The sequence below is a fragment of the Drosophila albomicans genome, chromosome 3 (assembly GCF_009650485.2).
Source record: "Drosophila albomicans strain 15112-1751.03 chromosome 3, ASM965048v2, whole genome shotgun sequence".
Classification (NCBI taxonomy): Eukaryota; Metazoa; Arthropoda; class Insecta; order Diptera; family Drosophilidae; genus Drosophila; species Drosophila albomicans.
Window position 1 is genome coordinate 50186515 of NC_047629.2, and position 21642 is coordinate 50208156.

At 37.3% G+C, this 21642-nt stretch overlaps 3 protein-coding genes across 7 annotated transcripts in view; 2 read left to right on the top strand and 1 right to left on the bottom strand.

The window, feature by feature from the left end:
- The window catches only part of LOC117568603 (axotactin), a 100764-nt gene extending 94904 nt beyond the window's left edge, over positions 1-5860 (top strand). The window contains exon 21 of one of the 2 annotated variants that reach the window (XM_034249359.2): positions 5283-5860. In XM_034249359.2, the coding sequence (XP_034105250.1) occupies positions 5283-5600 (318 nt within the window). In that variant the 3' untranslated portion in view covers positions 5601-5860. Of the gene's footprint in view, positions 1-5162; positions 5249-5282 lie in introns of those variants that run through there. The other variant, XM_034249360.2, reaches the window with a different exon arrangement.
- Positions 5861-7682: 1822 nt separating this feature from the next.
- LOC117568605 (histone deacetylase HDAC1) lies at positions 7683-10496 on the bottom strand. Of its 2 annotated transcripts, none has more exons than XM_034249365.2 (4): positions 10285-10496; positions 9730-9842; positions 8398-9655; positions 7683-8326 (listed from the first exon to the last, which is right to left on the bottom strand). In XM_034249365.2, exons 1-4 carry the CDS (start codon positions 10325-10327, stop codon positions 8187-8189), a joined length of 1554 nt encoding a protein of 517 aa, XP_034105256.1. In that variant the 5' UTR covers positions 10328-10496; the 3' UTR covers positions 7683-8186. The 2 variants fall into 2 exon arrangements, with proteins under 2 accessions (XP_034105256.1, XP_034105255.1); XM_034249364.2 differs by having other exon boundaries at positions 7683-8329.
- A 545-nt stretch (positions 10497-11041) lies between these two features.
- Positions 11042-21642, top strand: part of LOC117568604 (tyrosine-protein kinase Src64B) — a 32189-nt gene continuing 21588 nt past the window's right edge. The window contains exons 1-2 of one of the 3 annotated variants that reach the window (XM_034249363.2): positions 11042-11250; positions 12078-12170. The gene's annotated coding sequence lies outside the window, so the exon portion shown is untranslated. The remainder of the gene's footprint in view (positions 11251-12077; positions 12171-21642) is intronic. The other 2 variants (XM_034249361.2, XM_034249362.2) reach the window with 2 other exon arrangements.

Sequence of the window (21642 nt, forward strand, 5' to 3'; positions counted from 1 at the left end):
TTTTGATACGCTTACAAAAGGGTTTATTATATTCTTGTTGAACATGCGATGATGGGATTTGCTGGAAGCAGGAAAATCAATCTGCATATCTATGTTTGTAGGTAACATAATATTGCGACTACATTATAGTAATATCATTATGTTTATGCAGTGTAGAATATTTGAAAATACAAATTTTGTTTTTATAGATAATTTTGGGGAAAAGCATTATAGAATTATAATTATGACAAATTTAATATGTCTATACTGTATAGAATATTATTAAAATCAATTTTTGCCTTTACATGTTATTCAAATTGGAAATACATCTGAATTTTATTTTTCTCTTTCTTTACATATATGTATGTATAAAAAAATATTTAAAGCACATTTTAGAAAATGTTTGTTTGTTTTCTATACAGTAAATTTTCGATAATTCCACGCCCTCACTTATACAAACAATATAAACAATCAAATTAGATTTATTTTGCAATATAATACAGATATTTTTTTGTTGAAGTAATAATTGAAATAAGACTATTACATTTCCCTTATTTAATTAGAGCATTCACATCTCTTGACTATGACAATAACATTTTTTCCTTACACGCTTTTGGTGCTTTTTAGTCGTAGCGCTTTTTTGGCTGCGGCTTGGCTGCATTTTAATAAAAGTTTTACAGCATGCATTATTCATGTTTTACAACAATTACAAGCGTGTTGAGTGACCAACAAGGCGCTGGACTTAATGAAAAGCCATCAAGGACATCAACGACGTCTCCAACTTCATCTCCGACTTTGTTCTTCCTCTTCTTCCACTGCCTTTCTCTTTAGTCTTTTAATACTTGAAACTTTTTCAATAATTCCGAACATATGCGCTCGAGTTCTTGACAAATTAACTCAAGTGCGCAATGAAGTGTTTATTGTGGAAAAAGCAAAAGTTTCCCATTTTTTTGTATGCGCTACTTGAGGCGTCTGCCACGCCCATTCCCAGTCCCATACCGCAATGTCGCATTATATGCCGCCCACTTAGCGCTGTTGTAATCGTCACGCTGGCTTAAAGCAATTTGTTATTAATTTCCGTGTTGAAAAAAGTTGAAATAAAAACAGCAGAAACTTTTTCTTTTCATTCCTTTCGAACGTCGTCTCGCTCTCTCACTCTCTCTCTCACTCGCTTGTGCTCTTATTTAATGCGAAAAGTTATTGTTGCCGTTGTCGTTGGTGCTGTTGCTGTTGCTGTTGTTGTTGCCGTTGTCGTTGCCACATTAAAACATGGCCCATAATGGTTAACAAAGCATTTGCTTGTTGACCATCCTCATCGACCCAATGAGCAACAAACTTGTGCGTACAATGTAAAACATGTGTAATAAATACATTCAAGTGTGTGCCCAGTGTGTGTGTATATATTTTGTTTGCTGTATGTGTGTGTGTGTGTGTGTGTTGTATGCATTGTTGTTGTCAGGTGGGTAATAAATTGCAATATGCGACTCAGAGTCGTGCTGCAGCAGCAGCAGCCAAGCAAATGATGACTGGCACAAAGTATTTGAAATGCATACAACACACACACACACATACATACAACACTCATTCACACACACATAGCGCACTATAGGGAATTTGACCACTTTTTTTGGCCAAAAGCAATTTTAAGATAGTTACAAAATTGAAATAATTTTTGGTGCAACAATATATTCAGAATTTATCCATTTTCAACAGTGAAAATATTTTGATAAGCACAGATCTTACTATTGATCGATAGATGGCGCTACTTGAAAAATATCAGCTGACAAACACAGCTCTTGCAAATTCAAATCAAATATTTTTTTTTTTAATTCTTAATGTAATACAAAATAAACAAAGTCAGTTATATTTTTCCGTTCTTCAGATATTTATTTTGAGTAGAAAATATACTAAAATTTTCTGTTGCGCAGCATAGAGTTTATGTGCGCCTTGCAGTATGCAATGAATTATAGTATTCCTAAATTTTCGATAGATGGCGAAAATAGCAGCTGATAAACACAGATCTTGCTATGGACCGATAGATGGCGCTACTCCAAAAATATCAGCTGGTTAACGCAGCTCATGCAAATGCAAATCAAATGTTTTTTTAATGTTTAATTTAAAACCAAATGAAATCAATTATTATGCTCCGCTTTTATATTTTTAATTTTGGCCAGTAAAAATGTTAAATTTCCCCATAGTGCAGCGTAGAGTATTATGTGCGCCTCGCAGTATGCAATGAAAAATTGCCAGTGCAATGTTAATATGGCCGCCAAAGCAACAACACGAATATTCACACACACTCCGCCTTACACACACACACACTCACACTTGCAAAGAAGTGTGCCATTGTGTATGTGTGCTGGTGTGTGCATGAAAGTGCAAGTTTCGCTTGCCTTTTGTTATTGTTATTGTTATTCTCGCTGTTTGCTATATAACCTTCAACTGCGAACAATAAAATCTAGCAAAATATGCAGCTAAAATGAGTTTGCTGCAAATGGAAAACTGTGAAAAGCGACGTCGCAAAATAACAAAAAAAAAAAATAATATAAAATAACGCAGAATAACATTTTAAATGTGTTGCTCAACGCTTGCTTGATGAAATCGACTGGGTGCAACGTGCATAAATCTTATATAGTTATATGCTCATAAAACTTAAATTTCGCTTTTGTTAAAATGCCAGCTGAAAATGGCGAAAATTAAGCGAAAAAGTTCGTTGAATATTTCATTTAATTAATGAAATTGTGTTGAAATAAAATTGAGAAGATAAATGAGAAATTGTCGTTTCAAATAAATTACCATAAATAATAATTATGAGTTTAAAGCAATAGAAATGAAAATATTATTCATTATAATGTATTCAGAAACAAGACAAACTTTGATTTCAATTTTATTGCCAAAAGAAATTATGTTGAGTTCATTTTTGTTAAAGTTAAAATCAACATTAAAATTCATTTTAATTATTAATATAAATTTATTCGAGAAAATCTTACCATTATACTCATTTTATCATTTTCGCAAAAATATTTAAGTCAAGCTCACAAATGTCGTCCAAAAAAACAATTTTTAATTTTTACAAAATGGTTGAAAATATTTGTGAGTTTTCTTTTTAGCATTTAATATGAATTTTCAATAAAGTCATTCAGTAGAATAGCTTAATATTCCGTTATCTATTATTACAAATATTTATGATTAGATATTGATCGTTTACAGTTTTTGTAACTTAAATAATAGAATAAAAGTAGTGAAACGATTTAAATCGCAGATTATATTTTAGCTAAAAAATATACCTAATATTATTAGCTTCATAAAATTTCATTCTAAATCATCTTGAAATAGAATTAAATTGATAAATGAGGAATAAGTTCTTAAATTAATTTCAAAGCGAGAATATGTAAGAAAGGTGTGGCAAAAATTATTCGTTTATTTATTTCTATTTTTCCCATAATTGCTTTAAATGTTGGAAAATTATGAATGGCAGCTAAATTTTGTGTCATGTGTTCTACATTTTATTGAAGCCACGCTAAGATATTCATGCTTCAAAGTTAAGCTTATATTGCTTTAGGAATGTTCCATCAAAATTATTATAATATAATTTAAAAATATTTGTTAAATTGTGACCCTTGGAGATGAGCTACAATTTATTCTCTGCTTTACAAAAAAATTTAGTAAATCAATTCAAAAACGTAATTAAGAATTTTTGATGTTTTATGTTGAGAAAGAATAAGATAATGAGAAACTCCTTTGTAATGCGCATAATAGAAGTTAATTATAGAGCATTCCTCTGTCTTTAAACTTTGCTTAACATTTGCGTAATTAATTTGGCATTTCCCGAAACTGCAATTTGCAAAAGACTTTCGCTTTATGAAAGTTGCACTGTAGCATTTTACTTTTGTTTATTAAAATTTATTAGTTAAGAAATTTTTAGTGTGCAGCTTTTAATTACTAAATTCATCCTGAAAACTTGTTCAATATAGCTTATGTCTTATTAATTTAATTGAAGCAAAGCTAAAACATCCATAGTCCGCATTGATTTATGAATATTCGAAAAAATAACAGAATATAATATCTAAATATTTGCCAAATTGTGATCTTTAAAGATCAGCTTAAATTTATGCTCTACCTCACAAAATATGAACTTTGGTTTTTTCAAAAAAAGGTTGCAAAACAATTCAAAAACGTAATTAAGCATTTTTGATGTTTTGTGTAGAGACAGAATAAGACAATGAGAAGTTCTTTGTAATGCTCATAATAGAAGTTAATTATAGAACATTTCTCTGTCTTTCAACTTTGCTTAACATTTTGTGCAATTAATTTGGCATTTCCCCAAACTGCAATTTGCAAGACTTTCGCTTTATGGAAGTTGCACTGTAGCATTTTACTTATGTTTATTAAAGTTAAGTAGGAGCAAAGCGAATGCCGAAAGCCTTTTGGCCAAGTTGCTTTGTACGCAACGCATCCTCAATTTTGGTTGTTGTTGTTGTTGTTGTTGTAGTTGGTTGTTACTATTATTACTGCCAACGATTGCAACAACTTGGTCCATGTATGCAAATGTGTTGCTGCTGCTGAAACGCGGCTGTTGCCATTGTAGTTGATTTTATGTGGCATAGCAGCTGCTTCAGGGGATGTGTGTGTGTGTGTGTGTGTGTTTGGCGAGCTGTGAAGTGGCTGACGAACCATCTTGCAACCCCTTTCCATTGGGGGTCATAAAGGTTGCGATGCTGCTGTTGCTGCTGTTGCCATTGTTGCCAAAACACAAAGCAGCCGAGCGAAAGTTTTAGTGCAACAGCAGCAGCAGCTGAGTTTTGTGGGGCAAGTTTAATGTGCAGCAAAGTGGATTTTGGTCCGAGGGCATTACACACATACACACACATGTACACATAGATACCATTCCATTGTTGTGCTGGCATTTATATTACATCAAAAAGTGCAAAATCACGACAGGTGTTGAAATATGTGAAACAAGTTGAACAAAGTACAAAAAAACGACAACGACAACGAAATGAAATGAAATTCTGTGAACATTTTCCGCATCTCATCATGCCACGTCGCCGCGTCCTTGCCCCAGTCCATGTGCAGCATTTTGCGAGAAAACTTGTGAATAATTATAAAACTTTATTTCTCTCACACCTTCCACACTTCCGCACTTCCATTTGCCATTCATATTGCCAAACACTTGGACACAGCCAAATAGAATTAAACCCTAAATGATTTGATCTAAACCTGCAACGCTTTCCCCCCCCACCACACACTCCCCACAAACACTCCCCCCCACACTCTGTCTCTGCCCTCTCAATCTATCGCAGCCAGCGCAGCCGCAACGAGACAAATCCCGCCACAAAGCACACGATGACACCGAGCAGCCCTTTGATGTCAGCGCCGCAAATGCCAATGCGGCAACAACGTCCGCAGTGTCCACAACATCGCCAGCATCGGCAACATCCACCTCCCAGAAGCTTCCAGTTGTTGCCTTGCGTCGCTACATTCACCCGCCTCCGCCCATTTATCTGGAGAATGCATTGCTGCAGCGTCAGTTCGCGAATCCAATTAGTTACTTGGGCGGACCACGACTCCAAGCGCGGAGTAATCGCAACAGCATCGACTCGATATTATCGCTGGATTAACACACACCCACACTTATACACTTGTATACACCCACACACACACACTACCAACCAAACCAACAAGTCTAGTCACAAATTCTACTTCCAGTCTCTGTAGCTAGGCGACTGACAAATTGCAGCTCCATTGGATTGGCTGTGTCAATTGTCACTACAGAGTAACTTAGTTAGAGACCTCTTCAATTTAGATAGTTCATTTTCAACAAATTGTTAAAGTTCCTTTGCCTTTAAAAACAATCTTTAAATAAACGATGTATTAACTATGAGAGACAAGAGACTTTTGATTTCAAGGTATTGACATTAATCAAAAAGTAAGTAAAGTAATATAAGTTCCTTTGCCGTTAAAACAATCTTTAAATAAACTATGTATTAACTAAGCGATGCAAAGACTTTCGATTCCAAAGTATTGACATTAATCAGAAAGCAAATAAAGTAAACTGAGTTTCTTTGCCTTTAAAAAATCCTTTAAATAAACTATGTATTAACTTTGACGAGATAAGAGACTTTTGATTCCAAGGTATTGACTTTAATCAGAAAGTATGTAAAGTATGTTAAGTTGATTTTCCTTTAATAACAATCTTTAAATAAACTATGACAGACGAGACTATTGATTTCAAGGTATTCACATTAATCAAAAAGTAAGCAAAGTATGTTAAGTTGATTTTCCTTTAAAAACAATCTTGAAATATTCTACATATTAACTATGACAGATGAGACTTTTGATTCCAAGGTATTGACTTTAATCAGAAAAGTAAGTAAAGTAATATAAGTTCCTTTTGATTTAAAAATACCCTTTAAATAAACTATGTATTAACTAAGCGATGAAAGACTTTTGATTTCAAGTTCTTTACATTATTCAGAAAGTAAGTACTGCGTATAATAGGTTCCAAAATTTATATAAGAAATCAGATTTCAATAGATTGTTCATCCTACAATTTTTATACCCGATACTAGATTCATAGGGTAGAAGGGTATTATGACAGGTAACAGGCAGAAGGAGGCATCTTCGATCCCATAAAGTATATATAATATGTATATTCTTGATCAGGGTCAACAGACCCGATGATACAACAATGTCCGTTTGTCTTTCTGTTCGTCCGTATCAACACTTCGATTTCAGAGACTATAAGAGAGAGATAATGTTAGCACGCAGATCAAGTTTGCTTTATATTTTTGCCACTTCCGAATAACAAGCGAAATTTGAAAGCTAGAATACATTCAATAAGGCCTACAATCTTTATGATTCCTGAAAATTTAGATGCGATTATAAAAAAATTGTAGAAGTTATTTAAGAAATACTTTTGTATAGACAAAAAGGCCTACTTATTACTTTTGTTGGTATATTTTTAACTCTAATAACATTTCCTCAAACGATAAACATTTTTCATTTAGCCAAAATAGTTGCTAACATAATACCAATAATAAAATTCATACAAATTCTTGGAAGAACTTTGCTAGATACAAAATATTTATACAATGTCACATTTTGCCTTAGAGAAATTAATTCCTTATGAAATTTAAATATTCACGAATGAACGCCACCTTTAATAGGTTATGATATGGATATCAATCCCTGTCACACAATTCGTATACATAATATTGGTATAAAGCAACGAAACATATTTATAATGAAGTATACTTCTTTCAACTGAGTAAATTTCCTACAGCAAAAGTTTTAATAATAAATAATGTGTCATATTTCTAAAGAAAATATTGATTGAAGTAAATTTAGTGACAAAACAATTTTTTAAAGAAAAATATTACTTTCAAGTTTTACCAGATTGTAACTATTGCAGTTGACTATTTGCTACCGAGTAGAACAAGTAATTAAGATAATTTAGCAAATGTGATGAGAAAATACATACATAGCTGAGGTTAGTATTCATTAGATATTAATCAGGTAGTCATGTTGCATTATTTACATTTATTCATCAACATATCTAAGTTCGAAAAAGATTGAAATGTTTCAAACTTATTGAAAAATGATTTGAATATTTAATTTATGCCTGAAATTTACAAAAAACTAAACAGATTAAATATATTATATACTTCCACAACAAACAAAAAATTAAGTTAAAAGACAAGTTTCGTTACACGGCAATATTTAAAAAGTTTTATTGGTTACAAATTAGTTTTATGCGGCATCTAAACGGATTGCGCTTAAACGGTAAGATTCTCTGCATACGCAGATGCATTTGTATCTGTATGTTTTAGTGGTATCTTTTATGTGGTATTTGTATTTTTTAATTGTAACTTCTGCTTAGCTTAAACACGAATTTCTTTTACACTGAATGAAATTGCCTTACGAGTAAAATGGATTTTAGTTTACTATGAGTTTTTTATTCTTTTGTTTTTTTTTATCGGCCAGCTAGCCAAATGTTGCTATGAATTTGTGAGTGAATGAATGTATGAGGTTCGATGATCGACTGCAGCACAGTCTTAAGTAGTTTGTAAGGAACTACAATAATGCGGTTAAAAAAAGGTTCACGGACTGGATGATGAGGTTGAAGCTGGATGCTAGGTAAAATCCGGCGGCTTGTATTTGGGCGGTCGCTTAATTGGTTTCTATAACCAATTGCGGCCGCCACGTCATATGTTGTTCTCCTTGGCGCCCTTGGCTGCCGAGGCGCCGCCAGCTGGCGCACTTGCATCGTTGTCGCCCTTGTTATTGCTGCTGCTGTTGTTGCTATTGTTATTGGCTGCCGGCGTCTCTTCGCCATCGGCGGCATCTGCTGCAAGCAAAACACACAAGAGAGTTTAGCTAATGAAAATCAAATTCAATGTCAAATCTTTAACTTACCCTTCTCCTTCTCGTCCTTTATGTCGCTGGAGGCTTCGGAGGAGGTTTTGTTGCTGGAATTGGTGATAATGGGATCTTTATCGAGACGCGGTCGCTTCCGTTGACCCTTGTAGTTGCGATTGTCTCGTCTGCCGCCCTCGCCTTCATCCTCCGAGTCTGAATATTCGTTCTCGGGCACAATTCGTTTGTCCTTATCGCTCTGAGGCAAACGTTCGTCCTTGTCGACCTTCTCATCATCCTCGGACTCATCGTTGATTGCATCTTCGGGTATAGCTTGGATTTGAACGCCCGGCGCATGGGGTAACATGCGAAGATTCTCAAACAGACGATTCTTGATCTTCTCCAGATACTCGGAGGTATTCTGATTGGTCATGTTGCTGGGACTGATGTGCAGCTTAAAGTCCGGGCCAAAGTACTCGAAATAATCGTTGTACGGCAACTCGTTGGCAATCTCCACAGCCAGCGCCACAGAGGTTTCATATGTCCAGCAGCGGGAGACATTTCGAATGGTGTAGCCACCGCCGCCAACCATGAGGAAGGGCAGATTATACTTCTTCACAAATTCCACACACTTGCCGTGTCCTTTTACGGTCAAATTGAAGCAACCCAGACGATCGCCAGTCAGCGAATCGGCGCCACATTGCAGGACGACAGCAGCAGGCTGGAATGTCTCCATTACCTTGGAGATGATGGGCACAAAGATGCTCTCATAAGCATCATCATCCATTCCATCGCGCAGAGGAATATTCACGGCATAATACTTTCCCTTGCCGGCGCCAATGTCACGCAAATCTCCGGTGCCCGGAAAGTATTCACCATACTTGTGGAAACTCACTGTCATCACACGATCCGTGGTGTAGAAAGCCTCCTCGACGCCATCGCCGTGATGCACATCAATGTCGATGTAGAGCACACGCTGATGATACTTTAACAGCTCCAGGATACCGAGAACAATGTCATTCACATAGCAGAAACCAGATGCTTCGGATTTCTTTGCATGATGCAGTCCACCGCCCCAATTGATGCAGATCTCCGAAGCCTGTTTGTTTAGCTTAACGGCAGCAGCAACTGAGCCGCCGGCAGAGAGTTGACAGAACTCGTAGAGACCATCGAAGACGGGACAATCTTCGCCTACGTTGAAGCGTTGCATTTGTTTGTTGTATTCGGTCATGTTGTCCGGGCGAATGGAACGCAGGAAACGCACGTATTCATCGGAATGAAATTTGGTCATCTCATCGGCAGTGGCTTTGTGTGGCCGCTGTGGATGTGTGTGTATAATTATATTATATCAGTGACAGGTGTTTAATTAATGAACCGGTTCTTATAACTTACGTAAATTTCCATCTTGCGATAGAGCCCATAGTTGAGCAGCAGATTGTGTGTCATGCGTATGCGGTGTGGCTTCATCGGATGTCCCTGGCCATAGTAATAGTTGCCAATATCACCTAAAGTGCGGAAAACCCCAACATTAAATTAATTGCAAAAAATTCGACTAATTTCAAGCCACGCTAGGTAAAATGAAAATTTTATCGCGACAGTGGTTAAGGCGTCTTTGCTCACAGCACACTTTTGCCGATAACAAGCAGTGCAGCACTTTCGCTACATGGAACAAAGGCCTCTACAGGTACATACAAACACACGTACACACCACCACCACAGAGTCGCATGCGTTGTGCGCTCGTTAGCGAAAAGTGTGCTGTGCGGCAAAATGCTAGTACAGTCGCTTTATAAATTGAAATTTGCAAAAATGCCGTCAAAAAGTGCCGAGTGGACGCTGTTCAAACAATCCAAATAAACAATAAATGATCGCAGATAAGCAAAGTTTCTACTTATTGACACATTTTTAGCATTTTGGCTTTATTTTAAATTATCAATTTATTAACTTACTGTCGTAATAATAGCAAACGCGCTTTTTGCTATGCGACTGCATTTTTTCTGTTGATGGGCTACCGCCTTTCTTTAAGCGCGGAGTCGTTCAAATTTATTTACTATTAGTGTCAGATACTAATCTGACAATGTTTATTTTTTTCTATCCGCGCGCAATAAATTTTACTCGAACTATTAAAGAACACTTCCGCGCACCACAAGAAAATAATACGCAGTGTGACCGGAAACTAGATACTGATATATACTACTTTGGAATCAAAATATACCACTTTTGTCTATCGCGCGACTTTCAAATTGGTTGTTTGCTTTTGTGAATCTTAGCGATAGTCCAAAATATTTTATCCTGTAGATACATTTATTCCTTGTGAAAAGATAATTTGAAATTGGATTTGCACGTCACAACGGGTGGTATTTTTCGCAGGGCTGCATAACAGTTGTTTCCGGAGCTAAACGTTGCCACATGACAAAATTATATACACGTCGTTGCCACATTGTGACTAATGTTACCACACAGTTAAAATTCGTTACAATGCGGCAAATTGGGAAATAGCTATTTAGTATATTTAAAATAATTAGTTTCACAGGTGTTGATTCAAATAGGGAAAAAATAAATATGTATTAATATTTAAAGTATTATCAATGGCGGTTTGATTTTCTATCGTGTTGATATTATTCGCATTAAAGTGGCCACGGTGGGGTCACACTTGCGATCTCTCTTCAATGCTGTTGTTGTTGATTGTCGCGAGAGAGGGAGAGAAAACCGATTCAGTCGAAAAAAGACCGTTGATTGAGTTGGACGCGTTTTCAGTGCGAGGCTTTGTCGGTCGGTGTTTTCCGTTGTCTTGTCGGTGAAAAATAAGAATTAACAACAAATCTAAAGTGGAGACAAATGAATGCAATTGTTGTCGGTTGTGTAAATTACATTAAACATAATTAATAACTGGCCAGTCTGCGCGAAGTTAACGCGTAAGTTTTAATTGTGTTTTTGTGTGTGGTGTTCTATTGCATGCGTATGTGTGAGTGTGCGACGTGTGTGTGAGTGTAAAAGAGAAAGAAGTTTCAGTTTCCAAGCAAAGCAAACAGCAAGTAAAACAGCAGCAGCAAACGGAGTTGCAGTGGAAACACAAACAGAGCAACACTCACACACTGAAACGACCAACATACACACATGCATGAACATGCCAACGAAAAAGAAGTGGGAAAACTGAAATATAGTGTCAAAGCGAAGAAGTAACAAAAAATAAAATAAATGAAATGAACGCGCCCGCTTTTCAGTGCATGTTGTTGATGATGAGAATTAATTAAAATAAATAAAAATAAAAGATAACCGCCTCGAATATCCTGCGCAGCGTCGTCGGTTGCCTTTTGTCGCCGCTAACTTTAGTTCTTCCTCTTCCTTATTCGCTGTGTCTCTCTCGCTCTCTCCCTTTCTCTCTTTGGAATTTTACCGACTGCCGCAGACGTCTATGCTGCTTGCTTCCGCCCCCGCGACCAACGCCTCTCCTCGCATTGAAGCTTTTTCTGTTACTTTTTTTCCTTTTCTCCACTATATTTCCTTTTTCAATGCGCCCGCAGGATATTTTCCGCTGTTATTTTTCTTTTTTGCTTGCCCCTCGCGTACGTGTTTAATTATAGTTTCTGTGTCTTTCTCTCTCTTTTGTTCTCATTCAACTCCATTTCCAATTAGCGCAATTTCGGCAATCGCGGAACTAACAAAAATAAGAAAAAGAAAAATGTAAATCTCGAAATTTTATTTACTCCAATGTTGTTCTGTATTCATTTTTAAACAACAGCAACGCGACTGCGTTTTATAGCCAGCATAATTCTGTTAAAGAGCGAAAATAAAAACAACAACAACTTGATTATTCTTCGTCTAATTAAAAAAGGTGAGTTTAAAAGTTTGCCACGCTTTTTAGTTGCTATTTTCAGCTTTAATTGTCGTTCAGCCTGTGGCTGCCCTGAAAAACTTGTTTGCTCCTTTTCACACCTTCCTACGTCTTTCTTACCCAGTGTGTGTGTGTGTGTGTGTGTGCGAGTGTGCGTAAGTGTGGCCAACGCATCGGTCGAAAAGTAGCACAAGACTGCAGCCCGATCATCATATCAAAAAGCCAATGAACGCAACAACAGCCAAATAAACTAAACACATATAAATACAAAACAAATCTGGCAACTATAATACAAAAGTAAAGTAGCGAGAGAGAAGGAGAAAGAGAGTATTTCTCTCCCGCTGCATTTTCTATTTGCGCTGCCTGATAAAAGCAAATCCATTTTTATTGCTCCTCTGCTGCTGTTGCTGTTGTAAAAAGTCAAAGAGCATTGTTGCTGTTGTTGTTGTTGTGGCTGCTTGTAATTGTCTGTAATTTAGCTGAGGACCAAACCAAAAACCAGTCAGGCAACCAGCTGTCGACGTCTGCGCATGGAATACCAAACGACAGAAGGAGACGAAGAATGTGCAGCTGCTGCGGCTGTGTTGCTGCTGCAGTCGCTCTCTCGCAACCTCGCGCTCTCTTTTGCTCTCGCTCTGTGTGGCGCTCTTTGGCTGCTGTTGTTATTTATGCTTTATGCTCAATTTGTTGTTCTATTTTGGTTGGCGTTCGTTTGCCGCATTTATTTATTTACCTTTTTGGTGGCCTGTTTATTATCCCAGTGCAGCAGCAGCATCGTTTGAAGTTCAAGCCACAATTCATTTTATGCTATTTTTGTAGCTTTATCTTGATCTCTCTCTCTCTTCTCGCTTCTTTGCCTACTTTGCAACTCAGCATGTTCAGCATCATGATTATTTTCATTAACATGTTCTGCAACAACAACTATTCAAGTTTTGCTGCTGAAGCTTTTTGATGGGTTGACAGTTGAATGTTTACTTTTGAGCTACTCTTCTTTGCTCTTCTCTTTGCTTTTTTTTATTGGACTGCACTTTATGTGGCCAATACTCGGTATCTATGTTTGTCTGTTCCCCTCTCTTGCCAGCAAACCCTTTTTTGAATGGAGAGCCCTGAGTTCAAAGCGAAGTGCGGCATGAAGTTCATTCGAGTGCAGCACTTGGCAATTATGCCTTTTGGGCAGCATCTATTGCGCGCTCTCTCTCTCTTTCACACAAATCATTGCGAAATGGGCAACGGTAAATCTGCTTAACTCGACTAACGGCAAACTTGTTGAGATCTCTTTTTGTTGTTGTAGTTCGTTGTAGTAGTTGTATTATTTTCATTTTGCGCGTACAAAGCGCTTACGATTCGACAACTCACAAAGGCAAATGGCAAAATTACTGCAAATGTTGTGGGGGAGGTGGAGAAGAGAAGAGAAGAGAAGAGAGGACAACAAACAGCAATAACAACTGCTAAATAGTGAAAAAGTAGCCGAAGCAGCAAAAGTAGAAAATTCAATTGTTGAAACTGCGGCCTGCGTTGCCTTTGTGTGCAGCTTTTAGTGTCGCCCACTTACAACACACAGACACACACACATACACACTTACGCACAATGGAGCAGCAAAGTCGACGACACGACGTCAGCAGCAGCGTCTTTTATTGATAAGAAAATTGAAAGTGCGTGGCAAAGACGAAGAGGCGACAAGTGGAAGGAAAGACGAGAATGCTAAGAGACAATTTACAAAGAGATGGGCGCGTGAGTTAAATTTGCCGATAGGTATTGAATGACCAATTAGAGAGCACGAATAAAAGTGGAAACGATGAATTGAAGTTCCTGAAAATAAATCATTTCTGAAATCCATCTTTTAAATTATTGAAATGGGTAAAATATTAAACAAAAGGTCTTACAATAGTTCAGATAATTTAGTTTTAAATTATTTAGAAATATTGAAGTTCCTGAAAATAAATATTTTCTCAAATCCATCTTTTAAAGTATGCAACTGGTTAAAAATGAAACTAACTCCCAGATGCAAATATCGAAATGCTAAAAAGTTCAATGCTCTTACAATAGATCTGGTAATTAGGTTTTAAATTATTTGGAAGTGTATTTAAAAATTCAAAATATCAGTATGTTGAAATTTAAGAGTTTATACTTCAACCAAAATAAGAGCTGATATCTTAAATTGAATCAAGCATCTTTAAAAATTGCAAGATTCAAGAATCTCATTACATTAAGTTTTTGCTCTGTTGTCACCATTTCTTTTCAAGCATACTCGACAACATCAACGACGTTTTTGTAAATTCGTATACTCGGCAGTCATTTAATCATCGCAGTTGTTTGGCAAAAAGTGTTGCCACCTATTTTGCCGGCGTGTCTATTGTCATTGCCTCATCCATTGACACACTTCAGATGGCGCTTCGGGCGTTTTAGCACAAAAGCGTCATCAATCCGTATAATGGACGCCGTTGCAGTTGACCCAACGCTCTGCCACGCCCCATTTCGGTCGCAGCTAGTAACTAGAGAGTTCAAAAGTTTTTATGGCAATTTAAAGTTTTTTCCTTGCCTTCCCTTCACATAAAGTGCAGCAAAACGCCTGTCGTGGTTGTTGCTGCTGCTGCAGGACAACAAACATTGGCATGTTGCACTGCTGCTCGATTGTTTTCATTTCGGTGAAGGTACAATTCACCGTTAGCTGGTTGCTGGCTGTTGGCTGCTGACTGAGCCAAAGTTCTAATTTATGTTGAGAAAAAGTTACTGTCGCATTTAATGGTCAGCTGCCGGGCAGAACGAACGAGTGAATGAAACGAACCGAGCGTAGATGAGGCGTGAGAAAAGACAGAGAGAGAGGTGGGAGGTGCTAGCGGGAATGGGATGACCGGCTAACCCAAAAGCAAGCGGGGCTGGTCAATTAGATTTATGGGATTAGGACAGGTCGTATGGCCATAAAACACTCGCAACGCAACGCACACGTGGAAAATCATCGAGCTTTGCTGCAAACTCTGCTCCAAACATTTTTGCATTGTTTGCTGCGCTAGTTGTGTGTGTTGATTCCACAGCGCCGCCCCTTTGAGGCGTCGCCACTTCAGTGCACATCCGTCTGTACACAGAGAGAAAAAAAACGAACACAACAAGAAATGTATGTAAACCAAAACATTGTTTCATTCCATAAACCGCCGACAACTTTACGCCGCGGTGGTTGTTTCCCCACACGCAAAAGGCTCTGGCAACGTGTTCCGGTTTGGCCATTCATTCTTTTCCATAGTCATTTCCCCCCCGCACTTCCCACGAAAACCTTCCTGACATTCCTGCCCAGGTCTCGCACAAAACTCCTGGCCGATGCCGACGCTGAGGCCGAGGCACAATCCATGAGCGCGCACACACATTTCCGGCTCGAGAGCTGTAGAGAAACTCCACGAGTTCCCTTCTTCCCCTCCCCAAAAAATTGGATGCGTGTGTGTGTGTGTGTGCTTTATGTGTGGTGGTTGCTACTGGCTAGTTTTCGATTTTATTGATTTTCATAAAGCAGCTTTTATGGCAAACTTTTGCGTCTACTCCAATTAGAGACGCAGCTGTGGAAATAAAAGTTTTTTGTCCATTTGCATTACAGTAGCTGAAACTATGCTTTAACTAACTATCTACTTTTAAGCCATATTCTCCGCAAGTCTGGCAACTGATTCTGGCTAATCCTAAAGCAATTGCCCCCCAAGGCAATTACAACTTGAACATCATTTTGTCAGCGTTAAAAGAAACTTGGATTAGTCTTGAGCGTCTTTTTAGACTTGCATACAACAACAACATGTGAGATGACCCACTTTTATTTTCTTTTTTTTTGCCATGGCACAATTCGCTAGCAAGTGCCAAAGACTTAAGTTGACAATAAAATGGAAATGTTGGGGGCGACTTAATGAAAAGTTTTTAATTACAAGGATCAAGACGATAAAAGTTTATTATGCGAAAAGCTCTCGCATTTCACTTGGCAGCGATGTCGAAAATACAGAAAAATAAAAGTAAAAGCGTGGCAAAAACTAATAAACTGAACTTTCGGCACAACTTGTGCGGCATCGAACTATCATTAAACAACAACAAAAAAAGAATGGAAAACCCACAGCCACAGCCACAACAACAATAACAGTAAATGCGAAAATGCCATCATAAATCCAGTTGAAGTTTGTGTTTTAATGTGCGGCAAAAAAGTTTTTTTTTGTTTTGTTTGTTGCTAATCCCATGGATAAATGCATCCCGAAATCGGAGCCACAATAAATCGTATGAGATTTCAGTTGGAATTTCACTGTTGCGCTGCTGTTGTCGAGGCCAAAAAGTAGGCAGAGATAAGGAGACAGAGAGAGTGAGAGAGTGGGATGTAACTGGATGGCAATTGACGGCCAAAAAAGTACAGCAAAAATAGCAAATCGATTTCAAATGCAGTCAGTATCGTTCTCTCTCTACCTCACAACCTAATATTGATATAAAATTTTGAGTACATTGAACCCCAGTGGAGACGACAGGACAACGAAGTAAGGTGTGAATTTGCAAGGAGGAGGAAAACTGTCAGATAAACATAAACATGGTAACTGGAACAGGGCTGAAACTAGCATTAGGGAGAGCACTAGATGCTCGTGCTGGGAATTACTGCATAACAAAGCAGATTTGCGGTTGAGCTAAAGATTCTTTTACTCTTATCGATGCGAATCTCGCTTATGAGTGAAACTTGAAAAAAAGTTGTGCTTAAACAACCCCTTTAACTTCCATCACACACAAATGAAATTAAAAAGTTAAACATCAACTGTGCGAGACAGTTGACAAAAATGTGTGTGCTTCCCCTTGGCTTTTTTTCCTGTTTTGAGAACGATCAAAAGCAAAAAAAAAACAACATTTAACTGATTTGAGTGGTTGTCTTCATGCAGACGTACACCACAATTTTTGCTTTCATTTCAATTTTCAGCTACTTTTGCTGGCGCTTCCTGTCCCAAACTTTTCAAGAATGCGACGTGGAGATGGCAAAAGAAAAAAATAATGAAATAAAAACGCTAGCTACACAGTTGAAAAGTAACTGTGACTTGTGAATCACCGTGTGAAAATTTAGCAGAGATAGCAAACTTACAAAACTGTCTAATAGAATACAGAAGGACATATTTTAAAGGGGCTGAAATATGGAAAGAACTTGTGTGAATGACATTAGAGATGCCGGAAGAAGGGAGCGTGAAGTCGAAAAGTAACTGTGACTTTTGAGTGACATGTGAATATTTGATAGAGATAATAATCTATGCATTGGAATCATTTTAAACTTATAAAAGTACTTTGAAGCGAAAATAAGAAAGATTAGTGCAAATGTTTAAATAGAAAAAGTTACTGGGATTCGGGATAACAAAACTAACTAATACAGCAAAGGAAAACAATACTTTAAAATGAAAATTATTTAATACAGATTTTCATTTTCCCTAAAATATATTTTATTTTAGTTCTCTTCAACTTTGGCGCATTTTATTTTGACTTTTTGCTCATCTCTGAAAACAGTTTTATTTTCTTTGCCATGGAGGGTTGTAGGGTCATGAATTATACGATTGCGCTTGGGGAACAACTACAAATTTTCAAGCATATTTCATGCGATGCTTCACTTCAAAACTAGCACCAAAAACTTGCTCCTTCTGCTGAGCTCAGAACAAGCAAAAGTGCAGAGCGGGTGGGCGTGGGAAGTGGGTGTTAGACAGAAACAGGGAAGTGGATGTGAATGTGAATGTGGCAGAAGGATGTCAGCTTGCAATTTGTTGCAGCGCCTGGCAAGTTATTGTTATAGCCCCGGCCGATTGACTGACTGTCCAACAAAATGTCACGCTGTGATTGCGCCGAGAGCGAAATCTCAGTTACAGTTTCAACTGCAGATGCAGCTGCAGCTTTCTCAGACGCGAGTTGAGTCTCAATTCTCAATGCTCAGTTACTGCGTCTATTTGTCATTGGGTTGTGCTGAGTCTCGAGTGCATTGCAGTTGTTGGATTTGTGTCTAGTGGCACACTCGAAGTTGCAGTTACTCCCCAGGCGCTCGACCCAACCCGCACCATGCGGCATGTGGCAGCTCAATGCACTTTACTGATTATTTCTGTTGTATTGTGCATGCCCTAAGAACTGGGGTAATCAAATGATTGTAATTAACTTGCTAAAATTGAAGCAAGTTTGTCAATCAACGAAATCTTAATAGAAATGTTTGATTTCTAAATAACAAAATGATAATCAAAATAGAAATAGAAATATCATTCACAACAATTATAAATAGAATGAAAAGAATGACAGTCATATAGTCATAGAGTATTCATTATTTATAATATTTCTTAACTTGATTACAACAAAACTATAATAACGAATGTTTAAACTGATATGCACAAAGTTTACTTAATTCATTATGATCATATTCCGAAAATTTCATTATATTTACTTTAGTAACTCAAAAGTTACAGCACTTCAAAGTAAGAGTATCTGCATGTTGACGAAAACTTGAATGTGCAGTATTTTTTAACTTAATAAAAACTAAACTCGATTATCGTTTGTTTAAACTGATATGCACAAAGTTTATTTTATTCATTATGAACATGTTCTGAAAATTTCATAACATTTACTTGAGCAACTCAAAAGTTAGAGCACTTTAAAGTAAGAGTATCTGCATGTTGATGAAAACTTGAAGTAAATATGCAATATTTCTTAACTTAAAAAAAACCAAAAGTTAATATGGTATGATTAAACTGATATACATAAAGTTTAGTTTTTTTCAGTGTAAACATATTCTGAAAATTTCATAACATTTACTTGAGTACCCAAATAGTTAGAACACTTCAAAGTAGAGTATCTGCGAGTTGACGAAAACTTGAAGTAGACCATTTCAACTCGTGTTTATTTGTTGCTCAGCAGTTTCTTTTTACAATGCTCAACGTGACGTAGCTCTGCAGCAGTAATCAATTTGACACAGATTTAGATCGAAATCAATATCAATTGTGTCAGCGATTGCCTTGTGCCATGGGATAGAAATGAAGCTACCTCTGTGTGCTGTTCAGCTACATACATCTCAATGCAATTAACCAGACACCTGAGTGTGTCTCACTCTGTCTGTGTGTGTAGGTGTTTTACTGTCTGTATGTGTGCCAATGTGCATACATACAAATTAGTTTTAATATTTGCTAAGCAAACACAATGCGCAAATTCGCTGAGTGCGCTGCAGTTTGAAGCTGCCAACTTAACTCACTTCCGTTTCATTTCATATCGCTTCGTTTTTCGTTCCATTGCGTTCCGTTTCGCAGCGCAGCGCAACAATTTCAATTGGATTCGGAGTTGTAGAAATATTTACAAAATTGCAATTTACATATTTCTATTACCCATTTGGCAGTGCGTAGCCAATGTTCAAATATTTTTCCCACATTTGCATAACAACAGCACAACAGCGCAGCCAACAGTAAAAAGTGGAAAAATAACTAAAAGTTCCCATGTTCCCATATTGCATTTTGTAGCTGTTTTGTGGTTGCCACAATAAATTGCATGTTTAGCCTAGCTGTTGCACGTTGTTGTTGTTGTTGCCGCTCTTGTTGATGTTGCTGTTTGAATTGGATTGGGTCTACTGCTACTGTCTGTTGGCCAGGATCGATTCACGGCTTTGAATAGCTCGGCAAATATTTGCCGCTTGTTTATACGCTGCACTCCAGACTTGGGTCTACTATATATGTGCATACATATATGTATTTACATCTATCTGTGGCACTTGAGACCATTTCATCTGTGATTTGTTTTCTTGTTGTAGCTGCTGCTGCAACATTGTAAACAGTTGTGCTACACATAAAAGGCTGACAGCGAGAGTCAATAACCCTTTCAATTATAAATAAAAACAATGCTATGTGCTAACTAATTGAAATTTACAAGTGTTAAGAGGTTCTTCAAAGATTACTCAAAATGGTGAGAGGTTTAACAATAGCTAAACAAATATTTGAAGCATAAGTAGATTAAAAATGAAGTTTCTTGAGAATTAGAATCGAGCTGCTAAAATTAGAATAAAGAAGCTCTTCTTGGAAGAGTAACCAGTTTTATATATTTCAAGTATATTTCCAACAGACAATAAAAATGATATATATGAATTGGGGCAGTTTAATTAAGAACTTCCCAAATTGGTTTTGCTTCTGTAGCCACCCTGCTAAGTATTGTAGAGAAAAGAAACATGTACAAATAGATAGATAACTTCGGATTAGAGTAGTTATTTATATAGTGGAAGAACACTCCACTAAAATTTGTTTCCATTTATAGACATATTGTGTCTAACTCAAACGCTGTCAAACGCCCCTATATGATGTTTTATTATCAACATTACTTGGATCTAAAATAAACACATGCTCGAAAAATTGACCAACATTTTATTAGGGGGTGTATATGCATACACAAAACAAATAGAGAGTGTGAGTGTGAGTGAGAAAGGCGAAGAGAAAGAGAGGCAAGAAGAGAGTGAAGTAGCGCTGTTGCTCATCAGCTGCTTCGCTGCTGCTGAAAACCGAAAGTGATACATCTGCTAACGCCTTTTGCTAGGGTCGTTCGCGTTGTGTTCGCGCCCCTCGCTATAAATACGAAATGTGCTGCAGGGTCTGTCAGTGATGCGCATCCTGAGCGCACTTCCTTTTTCGCCTTTGACTCGGTAAGCAGGTCACGTGAGCATTTCAGCAGGCCAAATTGCTTAAGACTTACGAATCAGTGGGTGAGTCAGAATTGTACAAGGAGGCGCTGAGCTGCTGCTTGCTGCTGCTACTGATAAAGGAAACCCTCTCGACAGTCAGTCAGGCAGTCAGCGATGCGTCCGTCGGAGTCGTTCGTCTGTTGAGGGGCAGTAAATGTGATTGCTTGCCTGTCGCTTGAATCCAAAAAAACCCCCCTCGAACGCTTCTGACCTCCTCCGTTTTAGTCGTTTCACTTGCGCTACCGTTGCTATTGCCTGGCTTGGTCTGGCCTGACTTGGCCTCGTGCGTGTTTTGTTATTCTTAGCTTTAGTTTGCTCTGCAGAGTGTCAAAGGGTCGCACTGTTGTTTGAACAGGCTTGGAACGTGATGGGAAATATTCAAGGATTAAGGCAATCGATAAAGAGCTGAAGAATAATACAATTGATATAAATGGTGTATCTAAAGGGAGTATTTTCTAAAACCGCATTAGCAAATAACAAATAAATATATATATTTTTATTTGGTATTTCCACTTATTAAGCAAAGAAATATATTATCCAAAAAGTATCTATTGAAGCTACATATTATATTTATAAAAAAAAAGAATTTCATCACACACAAAAATATGAACATTTTATTAAGATTAGTAGAAATATATACAAGTTAATGTATTTTGTCTTACAAAACAAATAAGAAAACTGCAGTCGAGAAATATCCGCTACTTATTATCCGTAAAAGCTTAATAGTGCAGTATTATTCTACAAATATACTATGTTAGTATGTAAAAAAAACATTAAAAATATACCGAATACTATATTTG